Source organism: Peromyscus maniculatus, chromosome 4 (genome assembly GCF_049852395.1).
Source record: "Peromyscus maniculatus bairdii isolate BWxNUB_F1_BW_parent chromosome 4, HU_Pman_BW_mat_3.1, whole genome shotgun sequence".
In the NCBI taxonomy this organism is placed as follows: Eukaryota; Metazoa; Chordata; class Mammalia; order Rodentia; family Cricetidae; genus Peromyscus; species Peromyscus maniculatus.
Genome location: NC_134855.1, coordinates 144,591,589 through 144,616,335, shown reverse-complemented (window position 1 = coordinate 144,616,335; position 24,747 = coordinate 144,591,589). Strand labels below are relative to the sequence as shown.

The 24,747-nt window shown below is 47.9% G+C and overlaps 1 protein-coding gene and 1 pseudogene across 9 annotated transcripts in view; one reads left to right on the top strand and one right to left on the bottom strand.

The window, feature by feature from the left end:
* Positions 1 to 352: 352 nt before the first annotated feature.
* The window catches only part of L3mbtl1 (L3MBTL histone methyl-lysine binding protein 1), a 37,710-nt gene continuing 13,315 nt past the window's right edge, over positions 353 to 24,747 (top strand). For 2 of the 9 annotated variants that reach the window (XM_042276745.2, XM_076571219.1), the window contains exons 1-11: positions 353 to 486; positions 3,218 to 3,363; positions 3,682 to 3,899; positions 4,167 to 4,299; positions 4,507 to 4,657; positions 4,831 to 4,948; positions 5,790 to 5,883; positions 21,080 to 21,171; positions 21,658 to 21,762; positions 22,503 to 22,638; positions 22,956 to 23,047. In XM_042276745.2, the coding sequence (XP_042132679.2) occupies positions 3,228 to 3,363; positions 3,682 to 3,899; positions 4,167 to 4,299; positions 4,507 to 4,657; positions 4,831 to 4,948; positions 5,790 to 5,883; positions 21,080 to 21,171; positions 21,658 to 21,762; positions 22,503 to 22,638; positions 22,956 to 23,047 (1,275 nt within the window). In that variant the 5' untranslated portion in view covers positions 353 to 486; positions 3,218 to 3,227. Of the gene's footprint in view, positions 487 to 3,114; positions 3,364 to 3,681; positions 3,900 to 4,166; positions 4,300 to 4,506; positions 4,658 to 4,830; positions 4,949 to 5,789; positions 5,884 to 21,079; positions 21,172 to 21,657; positions 21,763 to 22,502; positions 22,639 to 22,955; positions 23,048 to 24,747 lie in introns of those variants that run through there. The other 7 variants (XM_076571217.1, XM_076571215.1, XM_076571218.1 and 4 more) reach the window with 7 other exon arrangements.
* LOC102917997 (cytoskeleton-associated protein 2 pseudogene) lies at positions 16,325 to 20,936 on the bottom strand (annotated as a pseudogene).

Here is a 24,747-nt window from a genome sequence, read left to right as displayed (position 1 = left end):
TGTCTACTGTATACAAGGCCTCAAAGGGCTCTGGGTGGAGTGTGTGTGGAAAGCTTGACAGACAGCAAGAGACAGCAGCGTGGACACGTTCAAAAATTGTTTGTTGCTGGGCGGTGGTGGTGCACGCCTTTAATCCCAGCACTCGGGAGGCAGAGCCAGGCAGATCTCTGTGATTTCGAGGCCAGCCTGGTCTACAAAGCGAGATCCAGGAAAGGCACAAAGCTACACAGAGAAACCCTGTCTCAAAAAACCAAAAAAAAAAAAAAAAAAATGTTTATTGAACATCTGATATGTGCAACTACTCTCATTTTAAGTAGGATTCCCTGGAAACACAGATTTCAGTGTAGGTTTATGGGAGTAGCCTTGTGAAGCCAGCAAGATGGAACAGAGATGGTAAAATGCTGGTAGAATCTCAACAGAGGCCTCAGCCTGTGGAGCAGCACGCCCTAACCCTGAGACGACCCTGCAGAGATGCCTTGAATGAAGGTAAAGGGGTGGGGCTTTTATAGGCCTCTGTCATCTGGTCATCTAGAGGGGAGATGATTTGGGGAGAGAACATTTGAATGAGAGTCCCCTGGCCAATCCCGGAGAACCTGAGGCTGGTGGCTGATGGTTATCTCCATTAGTCTCCAGAAGGGGGCCTCCTCTGACTCCCCTCCCCCTCACTGCAGGCTTTCTTCACACTGGCACTGGATCTCTGTTGCCCTCCCAACCTGCAATTGTTTTGGTGCTCCAAGGCTCCACTCTTTTCTCTGCATTCCCTTCTATGTCTTAAATATCATCTGTGTACAACAACTTTCAAGTGTGTCTCCAGCTCCACCCTCCTCCTTTTGTCTTTAAAGTATAAGCCTCATGAGAGCCCTCTGTCTTGGTGGCACCAGTGTCCCCAGAGCATAGAGCAGTGCTGGCACTTCATTGGTTCTCCAGGACTTGCTGAGAGCAGACAGCAAGCCCTGTCGGAAAGGGCATCTTCAGCTGCTTCTCTGAGACACCTGCCACATGGGACTGGTTTTTGAAAGAGTTCTTTGAATAAGCAGCCACTCTTCATGATCGTCAGTATCTTAAATAAAAGATTTATTCTATTTAAAATCACTAAAAGTGGTACAAAGGCATGGGTGGAGAGGTGGCTCAGGGTTAGGAGCACCTGTTGCTCTTGCAGAGGACCCAGGTTCAGTTCCCAGCACCCACATAGTGTCTGACAACCATCGGGAGCTCCAGTTTCAGGGGCATCAGAAGCCTTCTGGTCCCAGCAGGTACTGCATGCCCGTGGTGCCCAGTCATACGTTCCAGTAAGAGAACTGTACACATAAAATAAGAGTAAATATTTCTAAGTGGTATAAACACTTAAGCTGTGAAAAGCAAAGTAAATTGGATTGAAATTTGGGGAATTCTGAATTATAAATTCATCTTGTTTGGGTTGAATGCTTCTTTAATTAGGCCACATATCTGACCTTATCTGTTTATACCATGGCTTTATACTTGCAATGATAGACATCTGTAATATATTCCATTTTAGGGGGGAAACTCTTGGAAATAAATGAGCACACAAGAACAGCAAGGGGGTGGAGGGTAGGCACAAGACAGCAGCCATTGCAACCTGATTTTGCAAGTGGGCAGTGTCCATGGTATTGGCTAGAAGCTGGCAACCAACCTGAGTGTCTGTCTAAAGGGAGTGGAGTTCTATTTGTCAAAGACTTGCTGGTTTCTCTACCTCACAGCCAGCATTCACCAGAGCCCCTTCAGGTAGGTGCCATTACCACGTTTATTTTATTTTACAGTTAAGAAAACTGAGGCTGGGGCTGGAGAGATGGCTCAGAGGTTAAGAGCACTAGCTGCTCTTTCAGAGGTCCTGAGTTCAATTCCCAGCAACCACATGGTGGCTCACAATCATCTACAATAAGATCTGGTACCCTCTTCTGGCTTGCAGTCATACATGCAGACAGAACACTATATACTTAATTAATTAATATTAGTTAATTAATTAATTAATTAAAAAAGCGCCGGGCAGTGGTGGCGCACACCTTTAATCCCAGCACTTGGGAGGCAGAGCCAGTCGAATCTTTGTGAGTTCGAGTCTATCCTGGTCTACAAAGTGAGATCCAGGACAAGCTCCAAAGCTACACAGAGAAACCCTGTCTTGAAAAAAAAAACCCTGGCTCACAACCATCTGTAATGAGATCTAGTGCCCCCTTCTGGCCTGCAGGGATGCACACTGACAGAACATTGTATAATAAATAAATAAATCTTAAAAAATATATATCCCATGTGTTTAAAAAAAAAAAAGGCAAAGAAAAGAAAACTGAGGCCCAGAGTGGGAAAGCTGCTCTCTGGAGTCACAGGTGAAAATGTAGAGAAGCTGAGCATCTAACTCAAGACTCTGTCCTGGACTCAGCCTCATGCTCCTTCCTTCCCATTTAAGCCGTGGCTGCTAAGGGACAGCTGAGTAGCAACCATGCTACAGAGTACTGTTCTCTCTCCTTCCCTCCTCTCCCCTCCTCTTCTCCAGCCCCCAACCTGTCTGCTGGATTTGAACACAGGATTCATGCATGCTAGTCAAGTGCTTTGCCAATAAGCTTATACCTCTAGCTTCTGGACCTTGCACTGACTGGGTTTTCATATTGCTACACTTTTGCTATTCAGGTACATGCATTTGTTCAAGAGAGGCTTCCACCGAGGCATTACACCCCTCTTTCAACTAATCATTCGTGGCTGCGTCTGGGTTTGGTGGGAGTAGTGCACAGGGAAACACGAACGAACAAGATCAGGAAAGATGCCACCTTCCACAAGGACCGACCTTGTTTGGATAGAGGAGAATGTGGTACCTGAAGACTCTTGAGTCCTCAAAGAAAGGGAACGGAAGTGGGAAATCAAGAAAGAGATGATTTGGACTTAGCCTGGGCTTTGTCACTGGCCAAAACAACCTTGGCCTGAATCACACTTCCTATGAGCCATTTCTACACAGTGTGTATGGTATCCTCACACATGCCATTTATGCCACAAATAATGGGCAGGGGAAGATGCAGGGCCTGGCCAGAGTTCTGTATAACCTGGGTGAAGGCCAGGAGTCAGACCTGATGCTGGTGTCCTAGGACATTCTACTCCTCTCAGAGATGAGACCTTTCTCTGCATGTTGCTGATGTGAAAGTGACCAGTTTCTCCTCCAAAAAGCCCTTCCCTCCCCATCCTCATCATCCTGGTGGCTGTGTTTGATTTGTAGACTCTTCTGGATGGAGGGGCACACGGAAATGGAGATACTAAGGACACTGAAGGGATCTTCCACAGGGGAGGTCAGTGTGCACCTGGTGGCCAGAGACAGCGCAGGTTCCCGTCCTCCCCTGCCTGCAACTGCCTTTGTTATTCCTAGTAAGTCAAGGTCAGAGGTCTGGAGGTCACATGCTTGCTCAAGAGGGTGTGGATCGAGGGCAGATGAGGATGACAATTTTCCATCTTTTTATTATTGTGCTTTGTTCTGTTTTGTTCTGTTTGCGACAAGGTTTCTCTATGTAGCCCTGGCTGTCCTGGAACTCTCTCTGTAGACCAGGCTGGCCTCGAACTCAGTGATCTGCCTCCTCTGCCTCCTGAGTGCAGGGATTAAAGGCATGTGCCACTAGGCTCTGCTTCTCACCTGCACGGGTCACCAGGCTCATCTGTGCCCTGTCTTATCTGTGTATCTGTTTCTAGCCAATGCAGCTACCCTTGGTCTGCCCAGCACAGCCCTGGATGTGTCCTATCCCAGGGAGCCAGTCCATGTGGGCACCCTGGAGCGGGTGACTAGCACCAGCGAACCAGTTACTGCCACCATTCTGCCACAGCTAAGCACCGGGCCGGGGACCAATAGCACAGTCAGGCTTCTGGATTGGACAGGGGTTTCCACACCTTCAGCCGGGAGTGGCCTACGGGTTAGTGCCCAAGAGGATTGGCAGCTGTGGGGCGGGGCATGTGGGCTTGAAGGCGGGGCTTGAGGCGGAAAGGCTGAGGATGGTGGGCGTGGTTTAGAGTGACTCATCCTGGGACTGGCTCCGTAGGTGGAGGCGTGGTTGGGGAGGAGTGGGCGGAGTCTATAGACCTGAAGTGTAGCTGGCAGAGCAAAATAAAGTGTGGGTGACCCAAGGTGGGTAGAGAGCTAGTGCAGAAGTCACAGTCCTCAGAATTTTCTGCATCCCTAGTTCCGGATAAGCGAGTACGCGCCACTGAATATGATGGGAATAGAACGACCACCATGCCCGGAACGACAGCAAGAAGGGCTGGTCAGACATGAAGGTGGCCCTACTGGAGGCGATACGGACACCCGGCACCCTGGTAGGATCCTGCTCCCCGGGGCAATGCGTGGGTGGGTGAGGCTCGAGCTTCCTGAGGACTCTTGGATGGGAATGTAACCAGAGGCAGTCCTAAGCGGAGAAGGCTTGAAGGATGCTGGCCAGTAGGAGATGGGCTGTAGGGATGTGGGCGGAGCCTGGATGTGGTTGTCCAGGGATGGGAAGACTAAGGCCCAGTGGGCTCCCACAGAAGATGTCCACCGGAACCCTCAAGAAGTCACCTCTCAGGAACCCCCAAAGGACGCGAGCTCCTGCGAGTGCCAGACTTGTGGGCCTCAACAAGGCACTGCCCCAGACCTGGGTTCTTCAGGCGACCACTGCCCTCCGCCTTTTCAGAAGCGGTAAGATCGACAGGTTACAGCCTTTCTCACCAGGTTTTGAGCCCTTAAGGTCCCTTTCCAGCTCTGTGCTTAGGAAAATGTGGATACACTATATACTATAAACTGTATAGGTTTTTTTGGGATTTTTTTTATTGTTGTTTTGTTTTTCTCAAATGAGACCGTTCCTTTTGTAGGTCAGTCATAGTAGAGAACTCAGGCTGTACCATCGCTTCTGAGCTCCTAAAACCCATGAAGAAGAGGAAACATAGGGAGTACCAGAGCCCATCAGAGGAGTCGGAGCCAGAGGCCATGGTAAAAAGAGGGGCTCAGGGGGAGAAATGTGAAGGTGGAGCCTCAGTTTTGTAGTCTTGTCAATCGAAGATGGGGGTTGGCGCTCCTGTTGTGACCTACTCCCGTATTTTCTAGTTCCATTTTGAATCAGGTATTAGACCTAATTAAAGGATGAAAGAAAGGAGGAAGGGAGGGAGGGAAGGGAGGAAAGAAGGAAGGAAGGAAGGAAGGAAGGAAGGAAGGAAGGAAGGAAGGAAGGAAGGAAGGAAGGAAGGAAGGAAGGAATCAATCACTTAGTATATAGCCCAGGCTGGATTTGAACTCAGTAGATGTGACTGGCCTTAACCCCTATCTTTCTGCCTCTACCTCCTGACCACACCTCCTACAAATCACTCTCCTAGTTTTCTGTGGCTCCCATCCTGGCCTGGTGTCAGGGTTAGAGCACACACAAGGGAACTGGCAGATGTGTGGCCGTGGAAAAAGAAAGCTCTGGAGTCTAGTACTAAAATGAGAGGTCAAGAAACACAGGGCTGAAGCTGTAGATCAGGAAGGTTCTCTCAGGCAGGTAAAATCAGCACAGAGCAGATGTTCACATACTCAGTTTCCCCATCTGGGAATGAGAGTTGTAGTCAGGCTGTGTGACAAGGGTACGTGTACTCACGAGTCTATACCTCCCCCAATGGTACAGACCCAAGCAATGACTGGCTGCAAGAGCAGAGATCTTGCAGTACCCTAGAGGAAACTCTTCCGATTTCGGGCATAACATTGGACCAGATAGCCAGGCAGGGGCCAGGGACCAGAGGCTGAACTTACATCCCAACCCATGAGGACAGGAAGCTGGAGTCAGGCTTTCTTTCTGCAGAAGCAAGGAGAAGGAAAAGAGCCAGAGGGACAGCCTACTGCCAACACCCCAGAGAGTGAAGATTGGAGCAGGAGCCAGCTGGGTATGGTGGCCTGTGTGTATTTATTTATGTCAAGTGTTTATATACTTTTAGGGGTGTGGGACTGAAGTGTGGGTCATGGTTGTGGTTGTATATGGTACATGTGAGCACAGGCTAGTGGATGTGAAAGAGACCGAGTGAGACCGCTTGTGGTTTGTGCATGACTATATGTTTATTCTTGGGGTTGTTTATCTTGCATTATTCAGCTGTGAGGAGGCCCTACTGGGAAGTCTGGGCTTGGTTTCTGAAGACTTGAGGAGCGTGTAGTATTACTTCCCCTTGGTGGTATTGGTAAGCCCACACTGTTCGTTAGCCTGGCCTTCCTTTTGGGGCCCCTTTCCTGATCTTCTGGTTCTAAGAAAGAGGTCCTTCATAGCTAGCTTTAGCCCTCAGGCCTGCTGTTAGTATTTCTATAGTCCCAGGTGACAGCTGTCAGGTGGATCTAAGCAGAGCTTATCATACTGGTAATCATCTATGTAGCAATTTTATGTCTTCCTCCCCAAACACTTAAATTTATCAACACAGGGCCTGAATTTATTTATCTGTTTATTTATAGTTTTATTACATTTATCTATTGGGGGGAGGCACATATGCCTCGGAGCCTATTGGAGGTCAGGTGACAATTTTCCAGAGTCAGTTCTCTCCTTCCACCACATGGGTCTTGGGGATCAATGATTGGTCGTCAGGCTTGGCAGCAAGTGCTTTTACACACTGAGCCATCTTGCCAGCCCGAGACTAAGGTTATTAATCGCTGTGTCTTGGCCGTTTAGCCGAGAGCCTGGTATAGAGTGGGTTCTCAAAGAATGCCTGTTCGGTGGGTGAACTGTGCCCACCAGTGGTCATCCCCACAAACCACCTTTACCCCCCAAAATAATCAACAGTTTGCCTTCTGCATTTAGATTGGCCTGTTTGGGCCATTTCATTCAAATGGCATCATGCGTGTTGTCCTGTGTGGCTGACTTCATTCACTTTAGCATGGTGGTATCAAGGTCTAGCCATATTTTAGTATCCGTGGGGACTTTTTTCCCTTTTGTTGAATGACATCCATGCTGTGGTTATCCATCAATTGATGGGCAGATTGCTTCTATTTTGGACTGTTATGTTCTCTTATCTGAATTATTGTACACAGTTTTGTGTAGATTTATGCTTCATTTCTATTGGGCATATACCTAGGAGTGATTTTGTCTTTCACATAGTAACTCTGTGTTTATCATTTGGATACATTACTAGGCTGTTTTCCAAAGTGGCTATACTGTAGTCTTACATCCCCGACAGAATGTGCAGGATTCTAGCTTATCCCTGTCCTCAACACTTAGTGACATCTCTTTGTTTTTCCCATCTTAGCCATCCTGTGGGGGTGGCGTGCTATATCCCTGTTGTTTGGATTTGTGTTTTCCTAATGACTAGTAAGTGATATGTTGGACATCTTTTTTATGAATTTATTGGCCATTTATGTATTTTATTTGGAGAAACTCAGACCCTTGCTTATTTTTAAATTGGATGTAAGCAGCTGACTCTATGTTAAAATGCTATAGTGACATACGGAATTGGGAGGGGCCTGAGATATGAGTGTAGTTCAGTATAGACACCAGTCAGGAATCAACTACAGGGACTCCCTTGCTTCTCACTTGCTTTCTCTTCCTCTCTTCCTCTTCCTCCCCAACCCCTTTCTTTTAGAATTCCTTTTGGCTTTTTTTTTTTTTTAACAGAGTTGAGGACCGAACCCAGGGCCTCGCGCTTGCTAGGCAAGTGCTCTACCACTAAGCTAAATTCCCAACCCCTCCTTTTGGCTTTTTAGGATGATTTTCTGTTTTGTTTTGAAACAGGGTCTCACTGTGTAGCTCTGGCTGGCCTGGAACTTGCTACATAGACCAGACTGGCCTCAAATTAAGAGATCCCTCTGCCTCTGTTTCCCTGGTACTGGGATTAAAGATGTGTGCCACCTCTCCTGGGCCTTTTTTTTTTTTTTTTTTTTTTTTATTCAGACTCTCACTATACAACCTAGGTTGGCCTCAAAGGAATGATTCTCCTGCCTCAGCCAAGCACTGAGATTATAAGGCATGTACCATCCCATCTGGTTTAGTGAGGTATTTTTGGTTTTTGAGACAAGGTCTTAACCTTTGGCTCCATCTAGACTCCAATTTACAGTCTTCTTGCCTCTGCTTTGCAGATGCTGAGTTTCAAGCATGAGCCACCTCACCCAGCTTAGAAATGCGTTCTGATTCTTGTTTGTTTGTTTGTTTGTTTGTTTGTTTGTTTGTTTGTTTGTTTGAGACATCTTCTCATTTGATAAGCCCAGGCTGGCCTGGGACTCACTGTGCATCTCAGGCTGACCTTGCCTCTGCCTCTATAGAGCTGATGTTACAGGCATCTGCCACCATGCTCTGCTATGGAAACACTTTTTTGACTGAAGTTCCTAATCCAAATATCCACGCAAAATTCTACAAACCCTTAACTTTGAGGGAGAAGATGGTCCCTGCCTTTCGTTAGCTTTTCAGAATAGTTCCCCAATGGCAGCATGGTCATGAGGGCAATGCCCTCATGGCCTAGGCATCTCTCCCCACTCCACCTGTCTTTTAGACAGGATCTCACTATGTATCCTTAGATGGCTCATGAATGTTGGCATCCTGTTTGCTACATTTTCTCCCTCTATCTCTAGATACTGTCCACTGTGTATGGAGCTGAGCATTCAGAGTGAGCTAGACACTAGGACTCACCTAAGGAGCTCACAGTTGCAGAGACGGATATGTAGACAAGTAGCTATCATATAACAGTATGATGTATTATATATCATATAACGGTATGTTATCTATCATATAACAGTATGACAGGTATCATGTGTGAAATATGTAAACACAAAGCTGTTTCACAGGAAAACTGCCACATGCAGTCAGCCATTTCATGACTCGGTACATCCGTCTTTTCTCTAGTCATATAATGAACACTTGTTGAACATCTACTCCTTGTGAAGCCCTAGCTAGATGATGTAGCTGGGTCTGGGTCTTAGAGGGTGAGGAAAAGATAGGAGGATAGAAGAAAATTGTGGAGCAGGATACCCGAGCTAGAGGGCTGCGCCTGTGCAAAGCCACAGATACAGAGGTGGAGAGGCTCATGGTGAAGCGTGAGCAGGAAGGAGTGGCTAGCTCACAGAGGGCTTTGCTGGGTTTGTGTGTGGTATTGTTCTTTGGTTGGAAATGAGAAGATACTGTAGGACTTTAAAAAAAAAAACTCTTTACTTCAGAGATGTTTTGGAAGTGTAATAAGTTTGGAACAGAAAGATCAAGAAGGGGGATCTTGGACTGTTCAGAGCAAGGACTAAATGAGGAGAGGTGGAGAGAGACTCAGCAGACACAGGAGTTGGAATCAGCAGGACTGGAGGATTCTGGGGAGTAGAGAAGCACACAGGTCAGTGCCAGGTCCCTGGCTAGATGACTGGATGGAGGTGCCACTGTCTGGGATACACAGCACCAAAAGGGCCACAAGCTTCGGTGTCGTAGTTTCCAGGTTGGTTTTGACCAGGCTGAGCTTGCCAAGGGCATCTGAGGAAGCAGGAACAAGCAAAGGAGCACTTCTGGAAGCCAGAGGGGATCCGTTTTACAGCTGGCCTCTATGACGCCTTCACACAAATCATGTAAAGATGCCTCTTATTTGCAGACCAGTCAGTAGAAGGCTCCTTCTTCACTGTAGACAGTTGTAGTTGGACTTTCCGGTCGGACTTTCTTTTGGGACCGCCAGCCCCCAAATAATGACACAAAGTCTTATTAATTATGAAAGTTTGGCCTTAACTTAGACTTGTTCCCAGCTTGCTCTCATAACTTAAATTAACCAGTTTCTATTAATCTACATTTTGCCACATGGCTTTCTACCTCTCCTCTATTCTGTATGTCCGACTCCCTCTGTGTCTCACTGGCATCTCTCATGTGCCTAGATTCATCCCTTCAGTTTCTCTCTCTGCCCACAAGTCCAGCCTAACTTCTTCTGCTTAGTTATTGGCCATTCAGCTTTTTATTAAACCAATCACAACAACACATCTTCACACACTGTACAAATATCCCACAACATTTCCCCCCATTTGTCTAAATAAAAAGGAAAGATTTTAACTCTGACATAGTAAAATTATATACAATAAGAACAATTATCAGGTAAGAATTACATTTACAATACTCAGTCCATTCGTATTTGGCAATTCAGAGAAATTGCTCTGTTATCTATCTCTCTTGATAAGTCCAAAGTTTTATATATAACCGCTTTCTATTATAACTTGTATTACCAATCTAAAAGTATCTTTTTAGACCTAAAAACATTTTCTTAGATGGATGACTTAAGCTTTTATGTCTCTCAACCTTATAAACTTTATATCTCTTTTGTAAGTTTCTTTTTTGAATTTGGTAACAAGGAAAACAGTATAACTATCTAGTCTTCAACCCCATCAAACACTTGAGAAGGGTATAATGTTACCTGACTAAACAGGAAGTACAGAGAAAACAACTTCCAAAACTATAGAAATGACAGAAACAGCTGGCTGCCTAGATAGTCACCCAAGATTCCTCTGCAACGTTGGGGCATCTATCTTGGGCCTATAGGCCTAGACTATCTGACAGACTTTTTTGTGAAGAAGGAAATTTTTGAAGAACTGTCTTACCCTGTCTTGGCAAAGTTTGGCAGTCACCTTCTTTTGTGTCCTGCTTGTCCAGTGTGGACAGCATACTGTCAGCAATTGAGGCAAGGGCAGTTTCTTGCCCAATGGTTGGCTTTGCCACATTGAAAGCAAACTCCATATGGAGGTTCTTCAATGCCCATCATCTTCTCTGAAGTAAATTGATGCTGCCAGGAACAGATATACCTCACTGTCATGAAAAGCCTTGTGTTATTAAAACTTCTTAAATCCTACATTTGGTAGGTCTCTGAAGTGTTGAAGAGCATCTATCTATCTAAAAATGTCTCTGTTTAACCTTGAAAACATACCTATCATGACTACAAGTTTGATTGTTATAGATAACTACTAACCTACATTTTTAAATTATGCTAAATAATTTATAATAATAGCTTTCAAGAACATTTATATTACATTTTTAAGTGAGCCACATAGGTACATTACCTTACAGTATGTTATAACAAAAATAACCTTAAATTTTTATCAATATACAAAAATACCTTAAACAAGAGTAGAAACATATATACAGCATGTTATAACAAAAATAATCTTAAATTTGTATAAATATACAAAAATCCATACTAATGTAAAATATTTGAGATTGATAGTTACTTTTTAGTTTAAAAGTAGATTTAATAATCTATCCTTTTATCCTGTCATTTCTGTATCACCTCTTCTTCTTTTGAGAAACAGATCCTTGAATCTAACCTCCCTTGCTTTTTTCCTCCCTTACCATAACCAGTAACAATTTACAACCAATACCCCTAAACAATGACAAGTATCCCAAACCCCACCACCACCTCTCAGGAATGTAGGCATCATGTTCTTAATATTACTTCCTGTTGTCTGGGGGTGATGGCATCTTTAGGGGACTCTGAGAAAATTGGGATAATTGTCAAGTCCTGGGAGAGCTAACTGTATCATTTGTTGTCCAGTCTCTGTGTATTGGGAAAGTGCAGGGCTTAACTGAAGTCCTGGCTAGAGTAGTCTGTGAGGCTGGACCATCTCAGCTAGCTGCTTTGAAGTTGTTCTGAATACAGATTGTTGAGGAAGCTGCAACGGAGGCATTCTGAGAGGCTGGATCACCTGGGCTACTTGTCTCCATTGATGTCTGGTCCTTTTTTTTTTCCCCTGAAAACACACAGACTTTTAAAGGTAACATACATATCACCATTAACACAAGTATAGAATGTGTGGTGTGTACACATAACACACAATCAGCTGAAGATGATTTTCTGTTCAATGTTTGAGCAGGTAAAAGATGTCTGTCAACTTTATAAGTCCATTTGGTCTGTATAATCAAACTGTAATATAAATCTCCATCAATGCCATATGAAAATATGGCATGTAATAATAAGTCATGAGAACTCTGTAGCTAACAAGATTTATCATGCCTCATCCAGTCTCAGAGCTGTTCCCATGTCCAGGGATCAATTTATATGTCACCTGTCTTATAGTTTTTCTTGGTTTCTTCCTTCATGTCTACAGCCAAGATTTTCAGGAGGTTTCCCCCAATTAAATCTCATCTTTATTAATTTTGAAGGAATCCATAGCTTTTTGTTTCCGATGGAAACAAAAGCACACCTCTCCCCCAACACAGCACATTTTTTGAGTTCCATTCTAAAGTTAAGACATTCTTAAAATATATAGACTAGTTTAATTCAGTAGTTTTTCCCACAATCCAGTATCTGTCAGCAGCTGCCATTGTTTTGTTCATTAGCATTTAAAAAATTTAAAGTTGCTAAAGTGCTATACAGGATCCAGACATCCTGGGTTATATTTCCCATCCTTTCGTGGCTTATTTATTTTATATTACTTTACTCTCTCTTTAAAGACTTTAATTTTTAAACTATTTTTTCTATGACTTTACCCATTTTCTTTTCTTTCTTCAGCATCTAAGCATATTTTCAAGCATACTGTACCTATTCAGAGGTTTTCTCAGCGTGGACCTCACTTTTTGCAGTCTTCTCTGGTCTGCAGCCTTCTCTGACTATAGGAGACAAACTTTAAAAGGCCAGGCATTCCACTGTGTGGCTGGCTAAGCACATGGTGCTGGCAGCTGACTCTGTCTTCTTCAGGTCCACAGACAGTGGTGGGAGCCACACCTGACTGCCCCAGCCACACCTGACTGCCACAGCCACACCTGACTGCCCCAGCCACACCTGACTGCCCCAGCCACACCTGAGTGCCCCAGCCACACCTGACTGTCCCAGTCACACCTGACTGTTCCAGCCACACCTGACTGTCTCAGCCACACCTGTGTCTCAGCCACACCTGACTGCCCCAGCCACACCTGTCGTCTCAGCCACACCTGACAGTCCCAGCCACTCCTGACTGCCACAGCCACACCTGTCGTCCCAGCCACACCTGACTGTCCCAGCCACTCCTGACTGCCACAGCCACACCTGTCGTCCCAGCCACACCTGACAGTCCCAGCCACACCTGACTGTCCCAGCCACACCTGACTGCCCCAGCCACACCTGTCGTCCCAGGCACACCTGACTGTCTCAGCCACACCTGACTGTCCCAGCCACACCTGACTGCCACAGCCACACCTGAGTGCCACAGCCACACCTGTCGTCCCAGCCACACCTGTCGTCCCAGCCACACCTGTCGTCCCAGCCACACCTGACTACCCCAGCCACACCTGACTGTCTCATCCACACCTGACTGTCTCAGCCACACCTGACTGCCCCAGACACATCTGACTGTCTCAGCCACACCTGACTGTCTCAGCCACACCTGACTGTCTCAGCCACACCTGACTGTCTCAGCCACACCTGACTGCCCCAGACACATCTGACTGTCTCAGCCACACCTGACTGTCCCAGACACACCTGACTGCCCCAGCCACACCTGACAGTCCCAGCCACACCTGACAGTCCCAGCCACACCTGACTGCCCCAGCCACACCTGACTGCCCCAGCCACATCTGACTGCCACAGCCACACCTGACTGCCCCAGCCACACCTGACTGCCACAGCCACACCTGACTGCCACAGCCACACCTGACAGTCCCAGCCACACCTGACAGTCTCAGCCACACCTGACTGCCACAGCCACACCTGTCGTCCCAGCCACACCTGACTGTCCCAGCCACTCCTGACTGCCACAGCCACACCTGTCGTCCCAGCCACTCCTGACTGCCACAGCCACACCTGTCGTCCCAGCCACACCTGACTGTCTCAGCCACACCTGACTGTCTCAGCCACACCTGACTGTCTCAGCCACACCTGACTGCCCCAGACACACCTGACTGTCCCAGACACACCTGACTGCCCCAGCCACACCTGACAGTCCCAGCCACACCTGACAGTCACAGCCACACCTGACTGCCCCAGCCACACCTGTCGTCTCAGCCACACCTGACTGCCCCAGCCACACCTGAGTGCCACAGCCACACCTGACTGTCCCAGCCACACCTGTGTCTCAGCCACACCTGACTGCCCCAGCCACACCTGACTGCCACAGCCACACCTGACTGCCACAGCCACACCTGAGTGCCACAGCCACACCTGACTGTCCCAGCCACACCTGACTGCCCCAGCCACACCTGACTGCCCCAGCCACACCTGTCGTCTCAGCCACACCTGACTGTCCCAGCCACACCTGACTGCCCCAGCCACACCTGACTGTCCCAGCCACACCTGACAGTCCCAGCCACTCCTGACTGTCCCAGCCACTCCTGACTGCCCCAGCCACACCTGACTGTCCCAGCCACTCCTGACTGTCTCATCCACACCTGACTGTCCCAGCCACACCTGACTACCCCAGCCACACCTGACTGTCTCATCCACACCTGACTGCCCCAGCCACACCTGTCGTCTCAGCCACACCTGACTGCCCCAGCCACACCTGACTGCCCCAGCCACACCTGTCGTCTCAGCCACACCTGACTGTCCCAGCCACACCTGACTGCCCCAGCCACACCTGACTGTCCCAGCCACACCTGACAGTCCCAGCCACTCCTGACTGTCCCAGCCACTCCTGACTGCCCCAGCCACACCTGACTGTCCCAGCCACTCCTGACTGTCTCATCCACACCTGACTGTCCCAGCCACACCTGACTACCCCAGCCACACCTGACTGTCTCATCCACACCTGACTGCCCCAGCCACACCTGTCGTCTCAGCCACACCTGACTGCCCCAGCCACACCTGACTGTCTCATCCACACCTGACAGTCCCAGCCACTCCTGACTTCCCCAGCCACACCTGACTGCCACAGCCACACCTGACTGTCCCAGCCACACCTGACTGTCCCAGCCACACCTGTCGTCTCAGGCACACCTGACTGCCACAGCCACACCTGACTGTCCCAGCCACACCTGTCGTCTCAGGCACACCTGACTGCCCCAGCCACACCTGACTGTCCCAGCACACCTGACTGCCCCAGCCACACCTGACTGTCCCAGCACACCTGACTGCCCCAGCCACACCTGACTGTCCCAGCACACCTGACTGCCCCAGCCACACCTGACTTCCCCAGCCACACCTGTCGTCTCAGGCACACCTGACTGCCCCAGCCACACCTGACTGCCCCAGCCACACCTGACTGTCCCAGCACACCTGACTGCCCTAGCCACACCTGACTGCCCCAGCCACACCTGACTGCCCCAGCCACACCTGACTGTCCCAGCCACACCTGACTGCCCCAGCCACACCTGACTGCCCCAGCCACACCTGTCATCTCATCCACACCTGACAGTCCCAGCCACTCCTGACTGCCCCAGCCACACCTGACTGTCCCAGCCACACCTGTCGTCCCAGCCACACCTGTCGTCCCAGCCACACCTGTCGTCCCAGCCACACCTCCCCTAACTATCTCAGTTCTGGGAGGTTGTTGTGTCTGTGCTGCAGTTTGTACCTAGTGCTGATTGTGTGCAGACTGTTCAAGTGTTCGGCTGTTCAGCAGGGCCTCTCAAAAGAGCCGCATCTCTGTACACTGCTAGCATTGGGCCTGCTTAGGCGATGCAGTTACTAAGAAGTCATGTCTGGCTCCATGTTTGGAACTTTTTTTTTTTTTTTCAGCTTTCTCGGTCCCTATGTGGATATACATGACCCCATGTTGGGTGCCAAAGTAGTTGTACTTTCTTGTCAGACTTTCTCTCCCCCCCCCCCCCCCCCGCCACTGGAACACTATACAGATATTTATTATAAACAAAGTCACTGTAAAAATATAAATTTATATAGACTACACTTTCTGACTATTCAGCAGTAGTGTAAGGAATTAGTAAAGTGAGGAAGCTAACATTAGATCTTAAAAACAATAAACCAGCTGATGAAGTTCACTGTACTATACTTTGGCACGTGGGCAGCTCCAGACCTATTAAAGCTGTACGTAACAAACCACCACAGGAGTAAGACAACATCTCCTTGCTCAGGAGCACTATTTCTCTCCCACTAGGTCAGTCTCAGAACTTGGGGCACAGTGCTGCATTAGGACGGCAAACAAAAGCATCCTCTCCCAACTCAGACAGCCGTTCCAGGGAAGACACAGAAGGGTCGTGGTCTTTTAACATGTCCGGCAGCTGTAAAGACTTGTCTTGAATGCATCGTGAACGCCTCACTGGTGTGAGAAACTTTAGCTCTTTAAATATGAAATTTTTACCATGTTGTATCTTCTTTTTCATACTTTGTAAGTATGGTGTAGAAGATACATTATATCAAATTAGGCAACCTGCTTCCATTTTTTAAATCAGGGGTTATAAAATCATCAGTTTGATCTTTTGTTTTGCTGTCTTGGTTGTCTTCACAACCTTCAATGTTTCTATGACTCTCAATCTCCTCTCCTGGATTCTAGATTGACACTTGTTTCTTCAGTTTTGACTTCCTGGGTATGTCCCCTTGGTTGCATGAGCCTCCTCACTGTTTTCTCCCAAATTAACTTTTTCTTGACTCTTCATTGTTAGAATATCTATGACTGTTTGTCACATCTCTTCAATAGGCTGAGCCCCTGCCAGAATGGCCTTCTCATAGATTGAGATAATATTTTCAATAGGACTTGTGATTGGTTCAATACGTACAAGACATATCCAATATTTAACAAGTTTTTTGGCATCTGGAGTATTATGAATCAGGTCATTCAATGTGCCTAAAATTCCTTCTTTTGGGCATCCCTTATTAATCAGGTTCAGGCATTCAGAAATGGTCTTGTTTACTTTTTCAATAAATAGTCTCTGTCCATCTTCTTCTGCCATGGTAGTCCAAAAGGACTCGACTGGGTTTTCACTTGGCCCTTTGGGCTCAGACTGATTAGCTATTAAATTAGGTGGCCTTTTTAGCCCTTTTCCTTTGCCAGTTCTCCACTCAGTCATTCGAGCTTTTCTCTCTTCTGTGGTTTCCTTGGGCAGAACTGATCTATGAACAGTCGCTCCTGCTACTGTGTATCTGCGCTGGTCGGTATTTGTTGACTTTTCTATCAGTCTGGTATTTGACAAATTAGTCCTGGCTACACCTTCAGATGTCACGCTTCTTGACAGTGCCTTATTTCTTTTTCTGTCCTGAGGACGGGTATCAACAACAGATACAACCGGTTTTGATCGTAGTGATTCATTTTTAAAAGGCCCTTTTCTGACAGTCACATTGGCGAGGGTCCTGCCGAGACCCTGTTTCACAGTGCCCTGGGTATCACTGTGGAGGCTTCTAATGGGTGGTCGCACAAGCGTGTTCTTGGATGTAGTGCTCACAGATTTAGCGTTGACACACTTGGTGGTAGCAGTCACGTTTGATGGCGTTTGCAGGCACAGACTGAGCCTTTGTGGTTTTGGACACAGCAACAGGAAGTTTCTTGCTTGTTGCTGGATTCTCACCTTTGACATTCGGAAGCTTTCTAAATGCATTAATCTTGGACTGAACAACCTGGCCATGATAATAGCTAAGCACTCGTTTTTGGGGCACGTTAGCATCCTGTCTAGGCTTTTCTGCTGTTGCTTGAATCTTTTTATTGTCTTTAAGGTGACTTTCCTGGTCTGACATCATCATCTGTCCTTGGAAATCACCTCGGAGTTGATAATAACTGCACAGCTTGAATGTTATCCTTCAGGTTGTGTCTTTCTGAACTGGTTACATCACCAGCTTTTAATGGAATGCAGTTTCTTGTGTTTCCAATATTTTCTTTATCAGCCATTTCTGTTTTGAGTATCAGAACTCTCTTCCCTTCTTGGACCTGATCTTCAGACGTCTTCACTTTCTGATCTCTGGATATCTGATTTTCTTGTTTGTATGAAAACATGGTTTTTCGTGTTAACAGATATTCCTTGAGTTTTTCTTTTCTTTGTTCTCTGAAGGCCGGCTGGTCTCTCTTGGTGGGAGGCAGCTGCAGGACCTGGGGCACCAGCAAGGTGTTCTTGTCAGACTTTCTTTTGGGACCGCCAACCCCCAAATAATGACACAGAGACTTATTATTAATTATGAATGCTTGTCCTTAGCTTAGGCTTGCTTCCAACCAGCTCTTATAACTTAAATTAACCAGTTTCTATTAATCATCTGCATTTTGCCACATGGTATTTTACCTCTCCTCCATTCTGTATGTTCAACTCCGTGTCTCGATGACATCTCTCATGTGCCTCAATTCATCCCCTCAGTTTCTCTCTCTGCCTGAAAGTCCCACCTAACTTCTCCTGCCTAGCTATTGGCTGTTCAGTTTTTTTATTAAACCAGTCACAACGATGCATCTTCACACGGCGTACAGATATCCTGCAGCAGACAGCCACATGACTTGGCAAGGAGCCAGCCTGGACATCAGCCCCCTGCAGCCCCTTGCCTGGGTGTCAGTGTATAGTGTACAGAGTGTGCAACCACACAGGGGAGCTTTAGGACTTACTTGAGCTTGGAGATGAGACTAAAAGTTTACCAGGGGAAAGGATGCAGGAAACTGGAGGAAGCAAGGGGCTTGTCCATGGGAGGAATCCAGATATTACAGAGAAGTATGGGAGCCAGACCTCTTTTCAGTGGAAGATACACAATACAAGATCTCTTTTTCTCGTCTGTATAAGAGGTACCTACCAGTCCTTCCTGTCACCTCAAGGCATTGAGAGCTCTAAAAGAGATGATGTATGTGAAATCCTTGAGGCATCTCTGAACTCCCAATTTCTGGCAGCAGACATGGCATACAGATGGCTCCACTAAATGGTAAAAGGAATAGTTAAGGTAAAACAAGGTGGTGTGTGATAGGAGACAGAAGGCTGAAGACCTGTTACGTGTTATGTCCAGTGAGAGCATCACGATAGCATTGGTGGGGGCTATAGAGATGGCTCAATGGTTAAGAGCACTGGCTGCTTTTCAGAGGACCTGGGTTCAATTCCCGGCATCCACATGGTAGCTCACAACCATTTGTAACTCCAGTCCCAGAGGGATCTGGCGCCCTCTTCTGGCCTCCATGGGCACTGCATATACATGGTGCATAGACAGACATGCAGGTAAGACACCATATACATTTTTTAAAAATTAAACGTTAAGTACTGGCGCAGGGAAGGAAGTGATGTGAGGAAGGACTGGTGGTGTAAGAGCAAACAGATCACCAAAGTGCCTGTGAGAAATGTCTGCTACGGCGTGGGGTGTGTCTTCTAGCTTGGCTGTGTTAGAGGAGAGAAATGTCTGCTACGGCGTGGGGTGCGTCTTCTAGCTTGGCTGTGTTAGAGGAGGGGGAAAGGGCAGTGAACTCGGGACTGAAGTGCCCAGGAGCCTCTGGAGATGAGAATGCTGGCAAGTTCTCAGCCGCTGACTGAGCTTGTGGCACAGCTTGGGGAAGGTAAGGCAAACAGGATGTTATCTAGGGAGAAAGACCTGGATATTGTTTGGTCGTAGCAGTGGTCATCTGGATAAAATAAAGAGTCAGATAGGGTGGTGCGGTATCCCAGTGGCCAAAAAAAAAAAAAAAAAAAAAAAAAGCAGCAACATGAACAGCCTGGCATCCTGAGCTCTGATTTTGTTTCTTTGTGCCCCAGCTCAGTGAGTATATATGAAGCTGTATAAAGCTGGGTAAAGGGCTAGGGGAGAAGCCGGGCGGGGGCGGTGCACGCCTTAATCTCAGCACTTGGGAGGTAGAGTCAGGCAGATCTCTGTGAGTTCAAGGCCAGCCTGGTCTACAGAGCGAGCTCCAGGACAGGTACCAAAACTACACAGAGAAACCCTGTCTTGAAAAACAAAACAAAACACAAAAAAGAGCTAGGGGCATTCTGGAGTAGTGTAGTCGGTCTTACTTCAGGGCATACACAAAGGATGCCCTGAAGAGATGTTCACTAGATATTTGGCATTGACATCAATCTCTGAGAGAGTCTGATAGCTTGATTGATCAGTTGATGAACTGATCAATATTTGTCTTAGCCCAGTTGGGTCAGGTCATCGGGAGCTCAAGGTTTGGTACAGTGACTGAGGAATTTAGGCAGCTGTAGAACAAACTTGAGTTCCGCTGAGGAACAAACCATCTTCCTGAGCAACACACCACCACAAGCTTGAATGACCCAACACTGAGTGAACCAGAGCAAGGAGGAGCTGGCTCAGTCAGTCTTGAGTAAGAGCAGAAAGAATCAGCAACCTGACTCTAGTCTTGGTATTTCATAAGGTGTTTCTGGACCACGTGTTACAGAATCCTCACAAGTGCTCTATGGTAGATAGCATCACAAAACTGAGTCCATTTCCAGAAATTGGAGCTGTTTCCACCCAAAATATAAGCCAATTCTTGTACGGTGTTGAGTCTCTGATTGTCTATGGCCTTCAGTGGAAAGCAGCTGAGCTGAGCTGGTCAGCCTACCTTCTGGGTGACTGGTTGTCATAGCCTTTAAGGTGTCCTGTGCATGGAGGCCAGGAATCTACCAGCAGGAAAACTTCCCATTCCTCCTGCCCCAGGTACTCTTAGGGGTATGAACAGGACCTGAACTGTAGCATTTGTGTGGGCGTGTGTGTGTGTGTGTGTGTGTGTGTGTGTGTGTGTGTGTGTGTGTTTGCACACGCTCATGTCCATGAATGCATGTACCCATCACACACATATATGCTCACCCTAAGCATGTACATGTCTGGGAAGACTGTGGAATTGGTCCATGTACTGGAGCACACTAGGCTCACACCCACATGTATGTCTACGCCTGTAAGTACTTAAGAAAACAATCTTTAGAAAGGTTTCTTATTTCTGTGTGTTCTCGCCTTCACTTTTTCCGACCTGTTCTCCCTCTGCCTTCTCTCCTTCCTCTTCCCTTTGTGAGCTTAGGTAGCGGTATGATTAAGTCCTCTGGCTTAGGCTTCATCACTAATCCTCACCCTGCATGCTTCCAAGGACAGAGTGGCTGAGACTTTGTGACCTTAGTTGCTGTATAATCCAGAGAGCTTCTGCTGACAGTGGCTTGGGGGTGGAGGAGGAACAAACAGAATCCATGGCCTCACTTCAGATCTGAGCCCCCTGGGCCCCGCACTGTCATAGCTGAGTGTGATAAGAGGTACAGATGTGGACAAATAAAGGTTTGCTCGGAGGTTAAGAAAGAGCTCAATCTGGGAAACCGAGGAAGATTGTCCATGCCCTGGAGGCAACCCAGGAGCCAGCCTGCCTGTCTTGTGTCTGCAGTGTCGTCGGGTGAGAAGAAGGAAGGCTGGTCCTGGGAGTCCTACTTGGAGGAGCAGAAGGCTGTCACTGCCCCAGTCAGCCTCTTCCTGGACGTGAGTTGGGCAATTTCAGTCTAAGGAGATTTTATCTTCTCAGTTCAGGACCTCACCCCCAAGCCCAGGCCTTCTGGCGTTTTCTTCTGGACAATCCTTGACATACTAGCAGAATGAAGATGTCCAGAGTTGAAAAGGGCATCCTGTAAGGGACTTCCTGGGTGTGAAGGAATAAGGAGGTGCCCTTCAGACTCACCCCCTCACCTGCTGACTTGTGGATTCTGGTACATTTTCCCCAGTTCAGCATTGACCTCACCGTGAGGTAGATGAGAGAGCCCTTGACTCTAGCCCTGAGCCAGCCCTTCAGAATAGTCCTGCAGCTCTCTTGCCCTCTGGGAACCCCTCACAGGACAGATCCCCAATAAGTCACCCCTGTGAGACCAGCAGGCAGATGGGGCCTCTAAAGGCAGCTCCTTCACCCCAAGCCCACTAGGCGAGGATAAGGCTGGATGGAAGCCAGGTGCTCTCCACTCTGTGCGTTGACAGTCCCAGGCAGTCACCCATCACAAGAATGGCTTCAAACTGGGCATGAAGCTGGAAGGCATTGACCCTCAACACCCGTCCATGTACTTCATCCTCACCGTGGCTGAGGTGAGCTGGAAATACCCTCCAATGTCTTAGTGTAGAGTGACGGAACCGGTGGGGCTGGGGGTGGGAGGGAGGCACCGCTTTGCCTCAGGAAGCCCAGACGTACGAGAGGATTCATTGGAATATAGGGAAAGCTAAAAGCAAAAACTGGAAAGCAGATGAGGAGCAGTGAGACCCTGGTATTACTGAATAGTATAAGTTGTCTATGCTGGGGCTGGGGGTAGATATGAACGGTTCAAAAGGTAGTGATGCTGTCCCCAATCAAACAGGGCCCTTGTCCTCCGGGAAGGCAATCTCTGTGAGGTGAGCGCAGCAGTGATGGGCCATGGGCTTGCAGATCAAGGAATACCCCCATTTGGCCTGAGGGGGTAGGAAAAGTATAGGCAGGTCTACCTGCCATGTCCTGTGTTTGAGCAGGAAAGTCCAAGCAGATGCAGCAAAATGGGTCCTGGGGCATGAGATAGAGTGTGACCATAGCAGGGTATACTGAGGATGTACAGTGCGAGCAGGTGGCTGGGAGAAAGACCCCAGGGGCACAGGACAATCTATAGTACTTTCCACATCATGTCCAGGGCTCAGGAGGGCAGCTAGGCTGCCATAGTCTATCCACCTTACACTCAGCAGTCAGGGCACCTGCTAGCACTGGATCCCTGAGATTGCAGGCTGGATCAGGAGAAGGGAAGGAATGGGAAGAAGGTGGCATCTGATGGCATTGACGTGCCTCTGGTTGTCTTCATGGCCAGGTGTGTGGCTACCGGCTGCGCCTGCACTTTGATGGGTATTCTGAGTGCCATGACTTCTGGGTCAATGCCAACTCCCCTGACATTCATCCTGCTGGCTGGTTTGAGAAGACTGGACACAAGCTGCAGCCTCCCAAAGGTAAGACCGCCCTGGGTTGGTCCATGGAAGGCAGTGAGTCCCCAGACCCGTTCCTTACTCCCTTCAGGGTACCCTGCATCCCACATGTTTTTTTAAAAAAACAAAACAAAAGCTAAACTTTGGTCAGTTCTCTGTCCCATTCTGATACAGCTCCACTCTGAGGCTTCTAAACTCCTTGAGTGTTCACCAGGTCCTGTCTTCCTTCAGCAGAAGGGCCCTGAGGGTTTAGGGACCTGCCTGTTTCTGCTTCATTCCTGGGGCCCTCACCTTGGCCCAGCCTCTGCACAGCGCTCTGTTCATTCCCCCGAGGGGCCCAGGTTGCAAGGCAGAAGAGTTCAGCTGGAGCCAGTACCTGCGCAGCACCAGAGCTCAGGCAGCCCCCAAGCATCTGTTTGCAAGCCAAGGCCATGTGAGTATCCAAGTGAACATCACCCTCAGGCCAAAGTCACCGCAGCCCGCCCAGGGGATCTGACTCGGCACAAGGGAGCAATCCGATCGCTGTCAGCTCTATCTGGTCTCTTCTGGCCCCAGAGGCATGTCTGGGGAAAGGTCAAAGCCCAGATGTTTCCTCCTTCCATCTTGTCTCCATCCATTTTCTTTTAAATTACTTTTTTTAAAAAAAAAAAAATTCTTTTGTGTGTATGATGCACATGCCACATAGCACTCCTGGAGGAGGTCAGAGAACAGCTTGGAGTGGGTTTTCCACTTCCACCCTGTGGATCCAGGGATTCAAACTCAGATAGTGTGGCTTGATGGCAGGTGCCTCTACCCCCTAACCATCTCACCAGCCCTCATTCATTTTGTTGCTATAACAAAGTATCTAAACCTGACTAATACAGAAAGGAAAGAGCTTATTTTACCCTGCAGCTTTAGAAGCAGGAAGTCCATGATTAGGCAACCCTTTCTGTTGAACCTCTGAGGAGGCTTCATGGCAGATGACCACACACTGGGGAAGGCCCGTATGGAAGAGATCACAGGAAGTCAGAGGGATTTAAGCACAAGCTTGCTTGCTTTCTTCTTTCTCCTCTTTGCTTTTTTGGAGACAGGGTTTCTCTGCATAGCCCCTAGGCTGTCCTGGAACTCACTCTGTAGACCAGGCTGGCCTTGAACTCACTCAGAGATCCTCCTGCCTCTCTGCCTTGCAAGTGGTGGGATTAAAGGTGTGCACCACTTCTGCCTGTGCACCACTTCTGCCTGGCTCAAGCTTTATTTCTTTTTACGATTTATTTTATGTGTGTGTGTCTGTGTGTGTGTGTGTGTGTGTGTGTTGTTCGTGCACATGCCAGTGCCTATGTGCTGCAGAGCCCAGAAGAGGGCATCAGAACCTGGAGCCGAAGTTACGAACATTTGCAGGTCATAGGTGCTGGGATCTGAACTCCAGTCCTTACAGTCGAGCAGCGAGCACTCTTAATCACTGAGCCCTCTCTAGCCTGCTTCCTATTCTTTAAATAAGGATTCAGTCTCTTATTCCTGCACAGGACCCTTCGGGCAACACACAAACCGTAGCCTTCTCTGCTGCTGCAGAATTCTCCACCATCCGTGCCCCAGAGGGCCTAGCTGACTGGGGCAGCCTGGATACTAACCTGTTACGTCTCACATGTTCTTCTTTTGGTTTACTCTGCGGCTTATTGGTCTAAGGTCAACGCCTATTCTGGCAGCCTTTCCTTTTTGTCTGCTAACATTCCCCCCAGCTCACCTCCCGTTTTCAATCTGTTCAGAGGCAGGTGGCAGCTTGAAGAGTTAAGTATCCCATAATCCCAAGCAAAGGGTCTGAGAGATACAGAGCTCCCATTGAAAATACTTCCACATGGGGGGGGGCTGGGGGGGGGCTGGATGTGCAGCTTAGTAGTAGAGTGTCCCCCACCCCCATGACCATATTGAAGGACCAGGGACTCTGTATTATGCTGTTCACAAGGACAGTTACTCTCCCATTCCTGTCTGGCCCCAGAGACTATATTTGGGGTTAACAGGTGATTAATAGGGGCCCACCTCCTAGTGACAGGAAATGCAGATTTTTTTAAGTCAACTATTTGACTTCTGGCCCTGCCATTAACTGACATTGTGTTCTGGGTCACGGATGTCACTTCTGAGAGGAGAATAACTATCTTA